At 41.5% G+C, this 17,710-nt stretch overlaps 1 protein-coding gene across 1 annotated transcript in view; it reads left to right on the top strand.

Annotated features, from left to right (window-relative positions):
- Positions 1-17,710, top strand: part of LOC109930709 (disintegrin and metalloproteinase domain-containing protein 9) — a 109,020-nt gene that overhangs the window by 71,122 nt on the left and 20,188 nt on the right. Inside the window, exons 7-14 of the mRNA XM_048618762.1 lie at positions 5,816-5,881; positions 5,992-6,060; positions 10,043-10,212; positions 11,270-11,351; positions 13,099-13,229; positions 13,439-13,610; positions 15,639-15,731; positions 17,503-17,698. Coding sequence (XP_048474719.1) covers positions 5,816-5,881; positions 5,992-6,060; positions 10,043-10,212; positions 11,270-11,351; positions 13,099-13,229; positions 13,439-13,610; positions 15,639-15,731; positions 17,503-17,698 — 979 coding nt within the window. The remainder of the gene's footprint in view (positions 1-5,815; positions 5,882-5,991; positions 6,061-10,042; positions 10,213-11,269; positions 11,352-13,098; positions 13,230-13,438; positions 13,611-15,638; positions 15,732-17,502; positions 17,699-17,710) is intronic.

Raw genomic sequence — 17,710 nt, 5'->3', positions numbered from 1 at the left:
AGATTTGTAACAATCTGCTCAATTAATATGTTTTTTAAAGACAAACTTCAGCATTAAACATCCTACGTATGAATTGAACAGGTTGCGACAAATCTCAGAGGTTGAAGAGGTTTTCAGTGTGTTTTTATTACGCTAATAGTTATTACTTGTAGTAAAACTTTCAACAAAATTTTGGGTGAATGCTCTTCGGAGGGTCGATGTGGACTCCGTGGGCCAGATGCCCTTTAGGGAAGGAAACTACCATCCTTACCTGGTCTGGTCTACATGTGACTCCAGACCTGCAGCAATTTGAGCAGTTAGGGATGGGCAATAAATGCTGCCTAGCCAGCGATGCCCGCATCCCATGAATGAATAAAGCAAAAAAAAGGCCTGCTTCCTCACAGTAGGAATCCTAAGATTCTACATCCAGAAATGGTGATGCTGGTGCCTGGGACATTGTCAGTTGAGGGAAGGGCAAGATTGGCAACTAAATATCCCAGGATATAGATGCTTCAGGCGGGATAGAGAGGGAGGTAAAAGGGGTGGAGGAGTTGCATTACTGGTCAAAGAGGATATTACAGCTGTGCTGAAGGAGGGCACTGTGGAGGATTCGAGCAGTGAGGCAATACGGGCAGAGCTCAGAAATAGGAAGGGTGCGGTAACAATGTTGGGACTGTACTACAGGCCTCCCAACAGCGAGCGTGAGGTAGAAGTACAAATATGTAGACAGATTATGGAAAGATGTAGGAGCAACAGGGTGGTGGTGATGGGAGATTTTAATTTTCCCAACATTGACTGGGATTCACTTATGTTAGGGTTTAGATGGAGCAGAATTTGTAAGGAGCATCCAGGAGGGTTTTCTGGAGCAGTATGTAAATAGTCCAACTCGGGAAAGGGCCATACTGGACCTGGTGTTGGGGAATGAGCCTGGCCAGGTGGTTGAAGTTTCAGTAGGGGATTACTTTGGGAATAGTGATCACAATTCCGTAAGTTTTAGAATACTGATGGACAAAGATGAGAGTGGTCCGAAAGGAAGAGTGCTGAATTGGGGGACGGCCAACTATAGCAAAATTTGGCAGGCGCTGGGGAATGTGGATTGGGAGCAGCTGTTTGAGTGTGTTTGATATGTGGGAGGCTTTTAAAGAGAGGTTGGTTAGAGTGCAGGACAGACGTGTCCCTGTGAAAATGAGGGATAGAAAGGGCAAGATTAGGGAACCATGGATGACAGGTGAAATTGTGAGATGAGCAAAGAGGAAAAAGGAAGCATACATAAGGTCTAGGTGACTGAAAACAAACAAAGCTTTGGAAGAATATCGGGAAAGTAGGACCAATCTGAAACGAGGAATTAAGAGGGCTAAAAGGGGTCGTGAAATATCTTTAGCAAACAGGGTTAAGGAACATCCCAAAGCCTTTTATGCATACATAAGGAGCAAGAGGGTAACTAGAGAAAGGGTTGGTCCACTCAAGGACAAAGGAGGGAAGTTTATGCGAGGAGTCAGAGAAAATGAGTGAGATTCTTAATGAGTACTTTGTGTTGGTATTCACTGAGGAGAGGGACATGTTGAGGTTAGGAATAGATGTTTGATTACTCCAGGTCAAGTCGGCATAAGGAGGGGGGGAAGTGTTGGGTATTCTAAAAGGCATTAGGGTGAACAAGTCTCCAGGTCCGGATGGGGTCTATCCCAGGTTACTGAGGGAAGCGAGAGAGGAAATAGCTGGGGCCTTAACAGATATCTTTGCAGCATCCTTGAGCATGGGTGAGGTGCTGGAGGACTGGAGAATTGCTAATGTTGTCCCCTTGTTTAAGAAGGGTAGCAAGGATAATCCAGGTAATTATAGACTGGTGAGCCTGACATCAGTGGTGGGGAAGCTTCTGGAGAAGATACTGAGGGATAGGATCTATTTACATTTTGAAAAAAATGGCCTTATTAGTGATAGGCAGCATGGTTTTGTGCAGGGAAGGTCATGTCTTACCAACTTGATAGAATTCTTTGAGGAAGTGACAAAGTTGATCGATGAGGGAAGGGCTGTGGATGTCATATACATGGACTTCAGTAAGGCATTTGATAAGGTTCCCCGTGGTAGGCTGATGGAGAAAGTGAAGTCACATGGGGTCCAAGGTGTACTAGCTAGATGGATAGAGAACTGGCTGGGCAACAGGAGACAGAGGGTTGTAGTGGAAGGGAGTTTCTCAAAATGGAGAACTGTGACCAGTGGTGTTCCACAGGGATCTGTGTTGGGACCACTGTTGTTTGTGATATACATAAATGATCTGGAGGAAGGTATAGATTGTCTGATTAGCAAGTTTGCAGACAACACTAAGATTGGTGGAGTAGCAGATAGTAAAGGGGACTGTCGGAGAATGCAGCAGAATTTAGATAGATTGGAGAGTTGGGCGGAGAAATGGCAGATGGAGTTCAATCCAGGCAAATGCGAGGTGATTCATTTTGGACGATCCAATTCAAGAGCGAACTGTACGGTAAATGGAAAAGCCCTGGGGAAAATTGATACACAGAGAGATCTGGGTGTTGAGGTCCATTGTACCTTGAAGGTGGCAACGCAGGTCGATAGAGTGGTCAAGAAGGCATACAGCATGCTTTCACTCATCGGACGGGATATTGAGTACAAGAGTTGGTAGGTCATGTTACAGTTGTATAGGACTTTTGTTCGACCACATTTGGAATACTGCGTACAGTTCTGGTCGCCACATTACCAAAAGGATGTGGATGCTTTGGAGAGGGTGCAGAGGAGGTTCACCAGGATGTTGCCTGGTATGGAGGGCGCTAGCTATGAAGAGAGGTTGAGTAGATTAGGATTATTTACAGTAGAAAGACGGAGGTTGAGGGGGAACCTGATTGAGGTCTACAAAATCATGAGAGGTATAGACAGGGTGGATAGCAAGAAGCTTTTTCCCAGAGTGGGGGACTCAATTACTAGGGGTCACAATTTCAAGGTGAGAGGGGAAAAGTTTAAGGGAGATATGCGTGGAAAGTTCGTTACGCAGAGGGTGGTGAGTGCCTGCAATGCGTTGCCAGCGGAGGTGGTAGAGGCGGGCACGATAGCGTCATTTAAGATGTATCTAGACAGATACATGAATGGGCAGGGAGCAGAGGGATACAGATCCTAGGGAAATAGGCGACAGGTTTAGAAAGAGGATCTGGATCGATGCAGGCTTGGAGGGCCGAAGGGCCTGTTCCTGTGCTGTAATTTTCTTTGTTCTCTGTTCTTTGTTCTTTGATGCCTTGAGTGTTACTGTTGGGTTGTTGCTTGACTAGTCCATGAGACAGCTGTCACAATTTTGGCATGAGCCCCCAGATATTAGTAATGAGGACCTTGCAAAGTTGACAGGGCCATTTCTGTTGTCTCTTTTGGTGCCTGGGCTGATGCCAGGTGGTCCATTCAGTTTCATTTCTTTGTTGAGACTTCGGAGCAATTGATACAGCCGAGTGGCTCGCTAGGCCATTTCAGAAGGAAGTTGAGAGTCAGCCACATTGTTGTAGGTCTGGACTCACATGTAGACCAGACCAGATGAAGATAGCAGATCCTGAAGGACATTGCTGAGCCAGATGGGTTTTTCTGACAATCAACAATGGTTTCCTGATCGTCAATAGATTCCTAATTACAGATATTTTTATTGAAATTCAGTGCCATCATCGATTCAGACACGGGTCCCCAGAATGTTAGCCAAATTCCTGGATTAATTGTCTTGCAATATTACCCCTAAGCCATTGCCTCCCTTTTGTGCTGAAGTCTCCAAATGATTTCAGAGATAGCAGGAACTGCAGATGTTGGAGAATCTGAGATAACAAGGTGTAGAGCTGGATGAACACAGCAGGCCAAGCAGCATCAGAGGAGCAGGAAAGCTGACGTTTCGGGCCTGGACCCTTCTTCAGAAATGGGGGAGGGGAAGGGGGTTCTGAAATAAATAGGGAGAGAGGGGGCGGCGAATAGAAGATGGATAGAGGAGAGGATAGGTGGAGAGGAGGCAGACAGGTCAAAGAGGCGGGGATGGAGCCAGTAAAGATGAGTGTAGGTGGGGAGGTAGGGAGGAGTCAGGTCGGTCCAGGGAGGACGGGCAGATCAAGGGGGCGGGATGAGGTTAGTAGGTAGGAGATGGGGGTGAGGCTTGAGGTGGGAGGAGGGGATAGGTGGGAGGAAGGACAGGTTAGGGAGGCAGGGACGAGCTGGGCTGGTTTTGGGATGCGGTGGGGGGAGGGGAGATTTTGAAGCTTGTGAAGTCCACATTGATACCATTAGGCTGCAGGGTTCCCAAGCGGAATATGAGTTGCTGTTCCTGCAACCTTCGGGTAGCATCGTTGTGGCACTGCAGGAGGCCCAGGATGGACATGTCATCTGAGGAATGGGAGGAGGAGTTGAAATGGTTTGTGACTGGGAGATGCAGTTGTTTAGCGCGAACCAAACGTAGGTGTTCCGCATACCTATCCCCTCCTCCCACCTCAAGCCCCACCCCCATCTCCTACCTACTAACCTCATCCCGCCTCCTTGACCTGTCCGTCCTCCCTGGACTGACCTATCTCCTCCCTAACTCCCCACCTACACTCACCTCTACTGGCTCCATTCCCGCCTCTTTGACCTGTCTGTTTCCTCTCCACCTATCTTCTCCTCTATCCATCTTCTATCAGCCTCCCCCTCTCTCCCTATTTATTTCAGAACGCCCTTCCCCTCCCCCATTTCTGATGAAGGGTCTAGGACCGAAACGTCAGCTTTCTTGCTCCTCTGATGCTGCTTGGCCTGTTGTGTTCATCCAGCTCTGCACCTTGTTATCTCCAAATGATTTGCTGACTCCACGCTCAGTTTGAAACCTTAGCCACAGGTGATACCAGTGGTGGGATGGGCAGCACTTTGAATAAGCATAAATTGAAACTTTTTCCACCTGTTTGTGTAAATGGCTAAAAAACACAAGGTTTGTAGACTTAAGACTTTCCAAACCAGCACTCCTTCCCCACATAGCACAAAAATTCAAAGAATCAAGCTCATAACGTCTCTCATCATATTCCATCCACATTGCAGGAAAAGGTCCAGCCATTCATGCTCAAAAAACCAAAATATTTCAAATACATAGTTGGCACTGTAGGAGGTTTTGTTTTTGTCATAAATTTAATTGTACCTTTCAGCATGTTTCGAGTGGTCTGTATATCCAACTAAAAGGTTTGTGGGATCGCTTGAAAGCTGCACTGTTGAACCTGACCTGTATAGTCTGGAGATTAGAGCAGTTGCTGGAGCTCAGTTGCCATATTATGAACTGGGACACTCCAGATTCACGTGTATAATTCACACAGAATAGGATTCTGACCACAGCCAAACCAAGAGCTACCATTGCAAAGGTGGAAAAACTGGAGATCAACCTCCAATCTGCTGTTCCCAAATCATGCCATCTGCACTGCTCAAAAAGTGAAGGCAGAGATCAATGAGCTAACATATTTTACCAGGTACAATATGGTGGCAAAACTTTCAGGAGTTGTTGCAGAACAAATGTGATGTCTTCAAAATTACTGTTTGTCTTATGCAAATGTGTTAACGATTTTCTGATGTCACTTCTGTTATCATAGGAATGAGCAGATTCATTCTAAAATAAAGCAGGTGGGTATCTAGAGTTGATATTTAAAACTAATAAAATGACAGACACTAAAATGATCTACTCAGTGATCTTAAAGCTGAAGTGATTGAAGTACAACGGCACGGGTAATGATTGCAACCAATGGTCTGAATCTAGACTGTTTATTCTTATGTAGACTGTGTATTTACACCCGGGGAAAAAAACAGATCTTCAATAGTCACAGAAAATTTACGATTTTTTACTTTGTATTGTTCACAGAATAAACGGGCTATATTGCCCCAGACTCGATATGTTGAGCTGTTTTTGGTTGTCGATAAGGACCTGGTAAGTATGAAAGCTGCTTTCTGTAACCAAAGTGAAATGAGGAATTTAAAAACTTGAAGAAGTGTAGCTGCTCCTTTTAAATTTTGTTACTTTTTTTTAATGTGTTCCAGTATGATATGACCAAGAATGAGACTGCTGTGAGAGAACAGATGGTTCAGCTTGCAAATTACCTTGATGGAGTAAGTGCATTTCCACAATTTTATTTCACGTTATGGGGAAAATTACTGTTGCCTTTTCTTGATTTCAGGCTTATAAGCTCGTGTATCTTTGTCCCCTGAACAGCTGTTTAGAGACTTCTTGCAGTCTGGCTATTTGCATAGACCAAGCAGCATCACTGGGGAGTGAAGAGTAAGAAATTGGCTTTTCACAGTTTCTGTGTATGCAGGTCTTAAATTGGAACAGGTCAATTCTATAAGGACTGAAGAAATTTGACTAAAAACTGAATAATCTTCCATTATTAATAGACCAGAATCTTTACAAAGCCCACTTGCCTTTGCTTGGTTTGGTAGACTTTGAAAGCTTGGGTTGATTTTAGTCTGAATTAGCATCGTACTTGTATTCAATTTTTGACTTGAAATGAGGTGGACATGCTTTGAGTTAATACACTAATTGTGAATTGTTAAGGAACCTTTAGTATTACACATGCCTTCTCACTGTGAATTCTACTGTGCGAAGGTTAAGAACAGAGGCAGAAGGTTGGTGCAAACCAAGGGCAAACAAAGAGAAGGTGGAGTGTTGGAATGGTCATTAATTTTCTAACTGAGTTGCGTCGGCCCAGAATAAAGTGCCTGTTCTTCTCCGAGGAGCAGGGTATGAAGCTTTCAAATCTTGAAAAGATGATTGCAAAAGAATTTGCAGCCAACTGCTTCAGCTGACTGATTGTGTACTGCAGACTGTATCACAGGAACATAGAAGCAGCATTAGGTTATTCAGCCTCTGAAGCCTGCTGTGCTGTTCGAGATCATGGCTGATCGTCTGTCTCAATTCTGTTTTACTGAGCTATCTCCCATGTCCCTTGATATCATTTCTATCTAGAAACTTATCTATTTTTACGTTGAACACCGTAAATTACTGAGCTTTCACAGCACTCCAACTTAGAGAATTAGATATTTACTCCCTCTAAGTGAAAGAAATTTTCTTCATGTCAATGCTGAATGGCTTTCTCCATATTGTGCAAGGAGGGTCAAACAGATGACTAGAAACAGAGCTTTTAGAAATGGAGCATTTTAGTTGAATAGTTCATGGCACCCACACTTGAAGTTTCATCTGACATCTCTCCTCTTCCTACCCTTCTTAAACAAACAATATTTGTTCAGCAAACCAATGTTTTATTCAGGACCACAAACAGAAGTTGCTGAAAAAGCTCAGGAAGTCTGGCAACATCTGTGAAGAAAAATCAGCATGACCCTGCCTCAGAAAATGTTTTATTCACCTTCATTCACAACATCACCAGCAGCAAAAGAATACTTTGCACAGAAAATTTCACAATGTATGATTGTTTCACAGACACAGAAATACTTGTACGTAATTTTCTCTTCTGGGTAATCTCTTAATCCTGTGGGCTATCAACAGCTCTTGTGCTTCGCAAAAGGTAGAAAGGATTGAGTGTGTACTGTTGTTCATTTATTATGTAATGAAATGCTTGTAGTCAGTGAGTTCTTGCATCTTGAATCTAGCTCTGCTCTGCAGCAACTCTCAGCCCTTCAGGATTCTCTGACCAAGCTGAGCTTTTGGTACAAGGTTGACAACTAGACCCAAGGATTCACTGGTTGTCATAATGGGAGCTAACATCAACCTGTATCCATACTGCATGGCAGCACTTGCTTTCTGACTTGATGAATAATTTCTACTGAATGGCTGGAGGGCAGACCCTCTATTCAGCCTTTTGTTCCTGTTGAGACATTTCTGTCCTGTCCAAGGCACAGAAGGTGGTTGAGCAGCGTGCTTGTATAGTCTCAGAATTAGCATTTCAGGACTAATCAAGTAGTGATGCTTCAGAATTCTGATAGTGAATATAGTTTTTGTAGCAACCAGTAGGGTGACTGTGTCTGATGCCTTCTCCATCCATACCTCGCAACTTGTTCTCTACAGTTCCAGCTGACAATTGATGAGGAAGAGAACTTCCTTTACAACAGGAATTTGCTTTCACGTAACTGTACCCCATCATCTCTGGGAGGGAGGAAGATCTCTGCTAAAAGTCATGTTTCCTGCTGCACCAACTCTCGTCTCTCTATGTCTCTGTGAAACACTTTATTACTTCGTTCAGGCTGTTGCTCTAATAAGATGGCTAAACTGCCAGATTTTACACTTTGTGGTTGACAAGCTGCTGATGGACCTTAAAGAGGCTTCCTGTACAATTGCTTTTGTTAACTGATGATTCTTCCAAAAAAGGAATGTTTCTCCTCCACCAGTAGACACATACAAAGTCAGCAATGTGAAATTCAGAATTCTCGGTATGTGGATACGTTTATTACACTTGTAGGATTTTTCTGAGAAAAACGTCTACTTGTCTAATGCAATGGTTTAACCTTAGCATCGTGCAATTCTGCAACATAACACAGAATTACAGACTGTGCAGAAAGAGACCATTCAGGTCATCATCTGCACTAGCTCTCTGAGTCTCTTTAAGTTCATGCCAATTTCTTGGCTTTACTCTGAAACTCCGCCTATTGTTTAATTAGAAGCAATCATCCAATGGCCTTTTGAAGGGCTCAATGGAAACTGCCTCTACTACACTTCCAAGAAGTGCATGCTGCATCCTAACTACTCGCAGTGTTGAAATAAATTGCCTCACCTTGCATGTGGTTCTTTGGCAAATCGCTTCAAGTATGTGCTGTCTGGCACTTAATCCATTTATAAGAGGGAACAGTTTCTCCCCTATATCTCCCTGTTTCTCCCCTGTGTAGAACCCCTCATGAAATTGTAACTTTCTTTCGAGTCTCCTCTTAGCCTTCTGCTCTGAGAAAAATAATCCCTAAAAAAATGCTGCAAGAAATGAAGGTGCACCAAATTTGGAGCACATCTAAATATTCATTAATTGAACATTCTTGATGTTGATTCATTTTCTGCATTTGTTCGTGGGATGTGGACATTTTTGGCATTTATAGTTCTGCAGTTGATGTCACTGGTGGAACCATTGAAACCCATTTCAGTACATAGATGGAGAAATAGAGGACTTAGGCGAAAGAGTAGACCACGTGGAGCCTCAACCCTGCTTTACCATTCAGTAAGATCACGGCTGATCTAATTGTGAACTCAACTCCACTTCCCTGTCTGCCTCCCATAACTTTTGACTTTCTTACCCTTGTGGTCTACGCTTCCCCACAGTGCTTTGAGGAAGTTTCAGGATTTTGAGTACGTGAAGATGAAGGTTATTGCCTATGCTGATGCCTGGTGGTATGTTTCTCAGGTTGTTGATATGATAGTGATTGTAATTTCTTGACAATTAAAATTCAGCAAGACTTCATCAGATGGACCACTTGTTGAAGCAAATTTGTGTTCTTTGTGGCTTGATACATCGAAAATGTTAATTGTTCAGTTTTTTTTCCAAAGGGTCACAGAATCATAGAATCTCTGTAATGTGGAAGGCAGCTATTTGGCCCATTGAGTCAATACCGACCCCCCAAAGAGCATCCTACTCAGACCCAACCTCTTATCCTGTCCCTGTAACTGTATTTACCATGGCTAATCCACCTATACAACAATTTAGCATGGCCAATCCACCTAACCTGCATATCTTTGGACTGTGAGAGGAAACCGGAGCACTCAGAGGAAAGCTGCACAAGCACATGGAGAATGCGCAAACTCCAAACAGACAGTCACCTGAGGGTGGGATCGAACCTGGGTCCCAGGCACTGTGAGGCAGCAGTGCTAACCATTAAGCCATAATGGTGTATTGTAGCATTTTGGGGCTTGGGACTGGAAGGAGCTTTATGACTCCATTCCGTTCACATTGGGAAAACTCCCATGAGAATCCAAGGAAAAAAAAAAAAAAAAAAATATATATATATATATATATATATAAAATTGTGGAAAATACGGAATTGTTTCTTTCTCATTGAGTACATTGCCAATGCCTTGACTAAATTGACCTTTTTGGCCAGTTGACAAGAAATAAATTGGAACCATAATCATGAGTGAACTGCACTTCTCCTTCCTCAGATGTACAGTTCCATGAACATCCGCATTGTTCTGGTGGGTTTGGAAATATGGTCAAGGAGGAATCAAATCAGCATCGAAGGAGGAGCAGGTGAAGTGTTGGGGCGTTTTGTACAATGGCGAGAGAAGGACTTGTTGCCTCGTCGCAGGCATGACAGCGCACATTTAATTCTGTGAGTTTTTGGTTTCTTAATGGAGAATACTTGAAATATGATGTATTGTCTGTTGAAAGCTTACTCTTCTGAAGGAGGCACCCTTTTATATTTTTCAAAGATGTGGAGAAATCTCATTAGATATTCTGTCTTCTTCAGTAATTTATTTCCTGTCATCTTAATGTGACAAAATCCTGATTGTTAATTAGCTAAGGTCCTGGGAGAGAAAAAGTTGTTGTTGTGGGAGAGGAAGTGATTCAAGATGTGCAGGAGGAAGGAGTAATTTTAAAACAAATATTGTTTCTTAATTCATCAACAGGAGATGCAGTTTGTCCATTTAGTGAAGTTCAGAGGTGTTTTGTTCTCCTTCTTAAAATACAGGTTGATTTTCCACCTTTCCTGTCCGTTTATTTTAGAAAGCAGCCACATACTTCTGCAGTTACTTGGAAATAAAAACAGAAGAGGGTCATTTGGCACATTGATCCTGCTTCATGATTCAATAAGATCATTCTTCATCTGCTACTTTCCTACCGTTTGCATACTTTTGATTCCCTTAATATCTAAAAATCTGTCTTTCTCTACTTTGCAAAGACTTGATAGCTGACTATTCACAGGTCTCTGCAGTAGACAGTTTTCCAAGAGTCACACAACCGCTTGAATAGACTCATTTCTCCTCATCTCAATTCTAAATAGCCATTCCTTTGGTTGGTAGTTGCACCCTAAATATTATTTCTTGCAACGATTCAAAGAATGCATACAGGCAGATTTTTATTGTGTGTGTCCCTTGCCTTTAGGAGAGTTGGATCTTTGAGGACACTTTGCACTGTGTATGTACAATGTTGCAGTGCTGCCTGGCGGTTTGTCAGCTTTTGCATCTGCAAGCTGCATACACAAATGAGTTGGTTTGTTGCAAATTCTGCTTCATAACTAGGAACTGTGTTAAATGAATCAACCCATAGAGTTAATCAGTGTCTTCTGAGCGATCATTAGACAATTATAATTACATGACAATTTTTACTGATAAAGCATGTACCTGTTAGCTTGTTTTTGTTGATCATATAACTTTTACATCTTTCAGGAAAAGGGGATTTGGTGAGACTGCGGGAATGGCCTTTGTGAGCACTATTTGTTCAAGGAGCCACAGTGGAGGAATTAATGTGGTATGGAATCATTCTTTTTTTCAAAAGAAAGGAGAAATTAACTGTGAAGCAAAATGTTGTGGATAGGAGAGGGAATTAATCCTCCTCAGAAACTGTGTTCTGGCAAAACTGTCTTCTACTCTTTTCTCAGTTTTGGACTATATTTTCTCTGCTTTATTTGTTCCTTGGCTGCAGCTGAGTTTGGGAATTCTGTGAAGTGAATGGTGGCTGTAGACAAAGAAATGCTGTACTGTGAATGCATGGCAAACCACCAGCTCTTAGAAAAGCCAAGTTCTTGCCCATGGGTATTGTGTTTATTTTTTTGTGGAATTCTGTGATAATACCCCATCCAAAAAAGCAAGTTTCTGGTTTACACAGTTAAACAAAATCATATGTGTTAATTTTATCCACGTATAATGCATGATGTATCGAAATACGTCTTGTTCCAGGAAATGAAGGGGCAGCTATCCAACAGTTCAGTACTCATTGTTAAACTCCAAAAGATAACTGTATTTAAACAGAATTCAAGTCCACACTTCTATGTGAAAGCTCGATTTCAGTTAGCCATACTCTCTAAAATTCTCAGCTCATGGATTATGAACTGCCCTTATTTATGCGACAGATTCTCACACTCTTTAACCTTCATTATTATATTCATGATCTGTTCTCTAATTCAGTTAGATCTTGTGCATTGTTTCAGACCATATTAGATGATAACAATCACTTTCTACAATGCTTTCAGCCTTTAAATTAATTGTAATGATGTTTTCAAATAATTGACTAACTTTGTACTGTGGAAAGTGTCTGCTATGTTTAAGCTGAGTAAAAAGAACCTCATGCACCAATGTTCCAAATTACTCCACTGCTCTTTCAGGGAATCTGCTTTGTTTATATTACAATTCCAATTTCTCTTTTCTCTCCTGTTCTGGCTCCCTTGTGGGCAAATGTGTTATCTGATTTAGTCAAAAGGATGCAATGACTAAAATTAGAAGTTCAGAGTTTCTATATCCACTGTGACTCTTTACTTGAGGACGGACTCATGGATGAAATTGCAGGCCCTTTTCTAGTTGGGTAATTACTCATTTTTGTCACTCAATTGCTGACTCTTTGGATGGGCAGAGGCTACATTTCTTCTTGAGCTGTGATTACAAGGAGCCTGCCAAACCACAGTAATGTTTACCATATTGAAAACGTTAAAATATTTCCAAGGTCTTAACAGTTTCTGCATTTCTGTCAACAAAAAAGTAATATTTTTAATTTTATTTACTGTGTGAGTAAGCAGGCCAATTGATTTCCTGGTTTGCTGACCCTGGGAAAGTGGCTTGGCTAAAACCTCTTCAGTCAGCAAAGGAATGTTGAGTAGGGATCTCCAAGCATTTAGCAGTGCATTGGCAATGTTTTCATGTAATGATGCTGAGGGCCTTGGAGGTTTTGATGTTTCCAGAGCATTGCTGCAAATGCATTTCTCAGTTATATGGAGTATGGGCGAGAAGGTAGTACAGAACTAAGAATGACTAGTTGGTGCAGTCTGTAGACTGTGTCAGTGGGGGAGCACATTGGTCTGGTGGCAGAAATGCCAATCAAGTGGTCTAATCTGTTATGGAAGTTGTAGGTTGTGAGGAACTGTGAGAAACCTCCTAAGGATATTTAATATGTTGGTATGGTGAAGCTATGTAGTTTGTTCTGTATATTAGATATGGTGGGGACATCCATGGTTCTGAATTTTGGATCTTTGTATGCACGTTTTTCAATCTGGTTTATTTTCTAGTTTTCACAGAACATTCTTTATTTTGCATCCATTGTTGCTCACGAGCTGGGCCATAACTTGGGAATGAACCATGATAATGACCGGAAATGTAAGTGTGAAGCAGAAGTATGCATCATGAATGCTGGAGCCACGTAAGTAATGGTTCAGAAGTACCTCTATGTAGTAACACCGTGTCTTCTATGTGTTGGTGATATCAGTGCATTACTTGCCTAATACCATACAGAAAATTGTGCATGATATGCTCTAAGTTGACTTTAACATGATCTTCTGAGATTTCTTAGTTTTCTTAGTTTGACTTGTTTTAATGATATGATTCCCTTGGTTTATAATCCTGATACAGAGGTGCGATGAACTTCAGCAGCTGCAGTGCTGATGACTTTGAAGCTATGATCTTAAATCGAGGGGGCTCTTGCCTTTTAAACATTCCCACACCTGAGGAAGAATACAGCCCTCCCTTCTGTGGCAACAAGCTGGTGGATATGGGGGAAGAATGTGACTGTGGATCACCAAAGGTCGGTTGTAAATTTACCACTGTTCATTCCTGAATGTATTGGTGCACCATGTTCAATTTAATGCTGATCGATCTATCATGATTATGTCTCAATTTCTTCTAGCCCCAATAATATTTCTGCAACAGTTTTGTCTTTCCTTATCCTTGTCACTCATTCCCTGAAAGGCTGAATCCTGGTTGTGATCTGGTATCCAAGGCAGTTTTCCAGTGCTCCAATCAAATCACTGTTACTCTTATGTGCATACTTCCTGGGTTTGGTTTAATCTTTGTAGGCTACCAATTGTAGGTGTTCATGACCAGCTACTTAGTGCACAATATAAAGGACACTGAAGCCAATTGTTCCAGTCTTGTCTGAAGATAGTTACCAGATCTGTGATGCAATCTAGGATGGTTTTATTATGTACATTTTAATGTTGCTGTGGGTAACTTACAGCTGGTGAATGGAAAAATGTGCAATTCTAAAACAGCATCTTCCATGGATAAAAAAGTTCAGGGACAAAGCAAAACTTGAGATACTGGGCCTATGTTCTTGGACCAAATATTACTGTATCTCGGAATGCTTTGCCACTGGAAGTAATTGAGGTAGAAAGCCTTGCATCCTTTCTGTAAGGGAAGAATAGGCAAATAACTGAAGCTAAGGAGATCAAAAGACCACAGGAAATAGTAGCAGAAGTGGTCTATTTGGACCATCGCTTCTGTTCCACCATTCAGTAAAACTGTGGCTTTTCTGCTTTTACCCATAACCCTTTAATTTCAGATTCAGGGTCAGAAGAAAACAGGACAACACTGGGCTTTGAATTATATTCCTGTAGAAAAGAGCCAAAGCAGATATGTAGACCGAGCCACATTGCATTTGATGTCAACATACAACATGTCAAAATTAAATTCCAGGTCGTACATCAGTCAGGAAGTCCGTTAAATCAGCACAGTTTTGAGGTTCATTGTCCAGTTTAAGAGACCTGGGAGGTTATTCACCCTGATCCAACCAGACAATGTCTGGCAGACTCGTTTATCATTGGAGTCCCTCTCGATTGTGTCTGAAGCTGGGAACATAATTCTACTTGTGCCACTTGGAGCCAGCAGTGTGATATCAGGAAGGTTAAGATATTACTAGAATTCTTTTCTTTACACTAATGTTTTTTGTTGAAATGATAGCCTTTCCTGCTTCGCCTTTGACTTTACTGGTACTTTAGTTAGGAGCAGGCTATTCTTGTCTATATATGTTACAGGTTGTTGCTGCTTATGTTGTTTTTAGGAAGACTGTTTCAATCGCGTACTCTGTTTGTCTTATGCTTTAATTTCTCACAGATTTATGAATCTGTCAAAATAAATCTTATGCTGCTCAAATGAATCTTGGCATAAATATTGGTTGGGGTTCAAACAAGTACAGCCCCATTATTCCTGCACTGTAACAATTGAATTGCACTTGGCATCATTTCATAAGATAATATTTTGGAAATGATAGATAAAAATAAGGTGATTTCTTTAAAATTGTACAAGCACAGTCTATAAGTGAGAATTTAACAATTGTGAGATTTTTCACTGGGGTTGAAGCTGAGCTTTAAGACAAATGGGTTGGAGAATGAGTGCTCCAGGATTGCATCACAATTATCCAACAGAGAGGAAAGCTCTCTGTTGGGTTCAGCTTTAGTCCTGTGGCCTTGATTTGCTTGTGTAGCGTGCCACATAGTGCCAGGATGAAGAATTACATCAGGCTTTCTCCACTGACTTTTCTCTTCCTGGAATTTGGCACTTTTGGCTCAATGCAGACTTGGAACAGTTGGGATCATGATCTTTGGAAATGACTTCCTGTGCCATTTTAATCTTGCCATTTATCTATTCCCAAACAGTTGGAACACACTTGGGGCACGATTTAGAATGATGAGGCAGAATATTCTGGGTTTTGCCCTTTGGTTGGTGAAGAGGTGTCACATGAGAGCACGGAGAATAAAAGCTGCTGATAATCTTGTGTTATTTTCACTGAATTGTATTGCTTGTGGTGTGTTGAAGTTCTTCTGGTATTTTTCAGGAATGTGAAAATGATCCTTGTTGCGAGGCCTCAACCTGTAAGCTCAAATACGGAGCACAATGTGCTTTTGGAGTTTGCTGCAAAAACTGTAAGGTAAGAACTTAAGGACTGACAAAGTGAGGCAATCTCATAACTGGTGAGTGTGACCCACTGTATTCCATTTGACGCAAGGCAAAAGATTAAGAGAAATGTTTAAAGTCAGAGTAAATCAGCATGATAGGCAAAGCAAATGTGATATAAGCAAAATAATTTGACATTTGGTTTGCTGCAAATGCAAGCAGTATGATTTAGCAGCATGCAAGGGATGATGAGATTGGTGGAATCACTTCCTGTGTGATTGAAGATGATATTATGACCTAGGCTGTTTCAGAGCAGAAAAGTTCGAAACAAATGATTTCCATTCATGAATAAGGGGGAGCTGTTTCGACTGACATCAAATTTCAGATGCCAAAAGAACCAGAGATGAATAGGGGATTACTTTTACCTCGTTACTTGTGATTACAGTGGTGAACAAGTGGTGGGAGCATACTTGAATAAATATTTTGGTCTATTTGGCTTTCTAGTCATCCCATATTGCTTTAGAACTAATGAAAACCTTTTAAACCACAAGGGTTATGTTGGCAAGTTTGTGAACAGCAATATTCCACAAACCAGTGGTGTTTGTTGAAGAAGACCTTGTCAAAAGAAGAATTCATCATTGAAGAATTAACTCTTCCAAAAATAGTGCTTCAATATCTGCAGACAGTAACTCAGCTAAAGATAGGCACCTCTACTAATGCAGCACACTCTTAGTTGTGCAGTGGTTTGCCACTTTCAATTATGTACTGTCCAAAGTCAGGCCTGAAAACCTAATTCTCTGACTTGCTATCACTGAATGGAGTTGAGACGAATGATATCTGAAGTCACAGATGCTAGTTGAAGCCAAACGATTAATAGCAGACACAGGTTTGATGGTAGGGAAAGCAATGGGCCAAACCGGTTTTTCAGTTGGAAAGGAGTAACGTGACTGAGAGCAGAAATTGGTATTTTCAGTTATTTTAAATTCATCAACTACCTATTCACAATCAGTCTTTGCATTCACTGAATTTATAATCCAGTATCTCACTCTAACACAACTGCTCCATTAGTCATTATTTGCATCTATGTATCTTTGCTCTCGAAATTGTTTCAAGAATTGAAAACATGAGTGAAGAATATTTCATGCTATTTAGTTTTAAAGTCATTTTTATGTAAATTTGAGGTCACCCCAAACTCTTGTCTCCATGTTCTAACTCATACTAAGTCCATTTAGCTAAACATCTCTGCTCGCTGACAACTTTTTGACTGGTTAAATAAAGCCTTGATGTTTGAAATTCTCATTCAACCTCATTCTTCTCTGCTCTGTCCAGCTCTGAAATTCTCCAAGGTGGCTGCTCTCTTCCAAATCTGATCTTCCCAATTTTAATTGCTCCACAATTGCTAACCGCATCCTCAGCCGCAAAGTCTCTAAATTCTGGAATTCCTTCCCCAAGTGCACTCTGTTCCCTTCTTGAAGACACTCCTCTTTCATTTATTTGGCAATGCTTTTGGTCATCTGTCATTGTATCTCGTTAGGTGACAGTCAAATTTGGTTTTGCTAACACTCCTGTGAAGCACCTTGTGAGGTCACAAAGAATGCTGTTGTCTGTTTCACACTAAAAACAATTGTTTTGGGGCTAAGGAAAAAAATTATTTCAGCAATCTATTTCAAATTTTATCTTTTGACTGTGGGAAGTGTACACATTGTGGGTACTGGGTAGCAACACTGTGCACGACTGAGCTTAACTATCCAATTTTCATCTCTACCTCCATGCTTTCCTCACCCTCACCACTCATGCTACTACAGTTCCGTCCAGCTGGAACAGTGTGTCGAGCATCTACAAGTGAATGTGACCTCCCAGAGTACTGCAATGGAACAACTCAAATTTGCCAAGCTGACGTATTTGTGCAGGATGGACACCCTTGCAAAAACAACAATTCGTACTGCTACAATGGAGCGTGTCAGAGTTATGATGCCCAGTGTGTAAATTTATTTGGACAAAGTAAGTAACCAC

This window comes from Rhincodon typus, chromosome 40 (genome assembly GCF_021869965.1).
Source record: "Rhincodon typus isolate 14 chromosome 40, sRhiTyp1.1, whole genome shotgun sequence".
NCBI classification, from domain to species: Eukaryota; Metazoa; Chordata; class Chondrichthyes; order Orectolobiformes; family Rhincodontidae; genus Rhincodon; species Rhincodon typus.
This window is presented reverse-complemented; position numbering and strand designations above follow the sequence as displayed.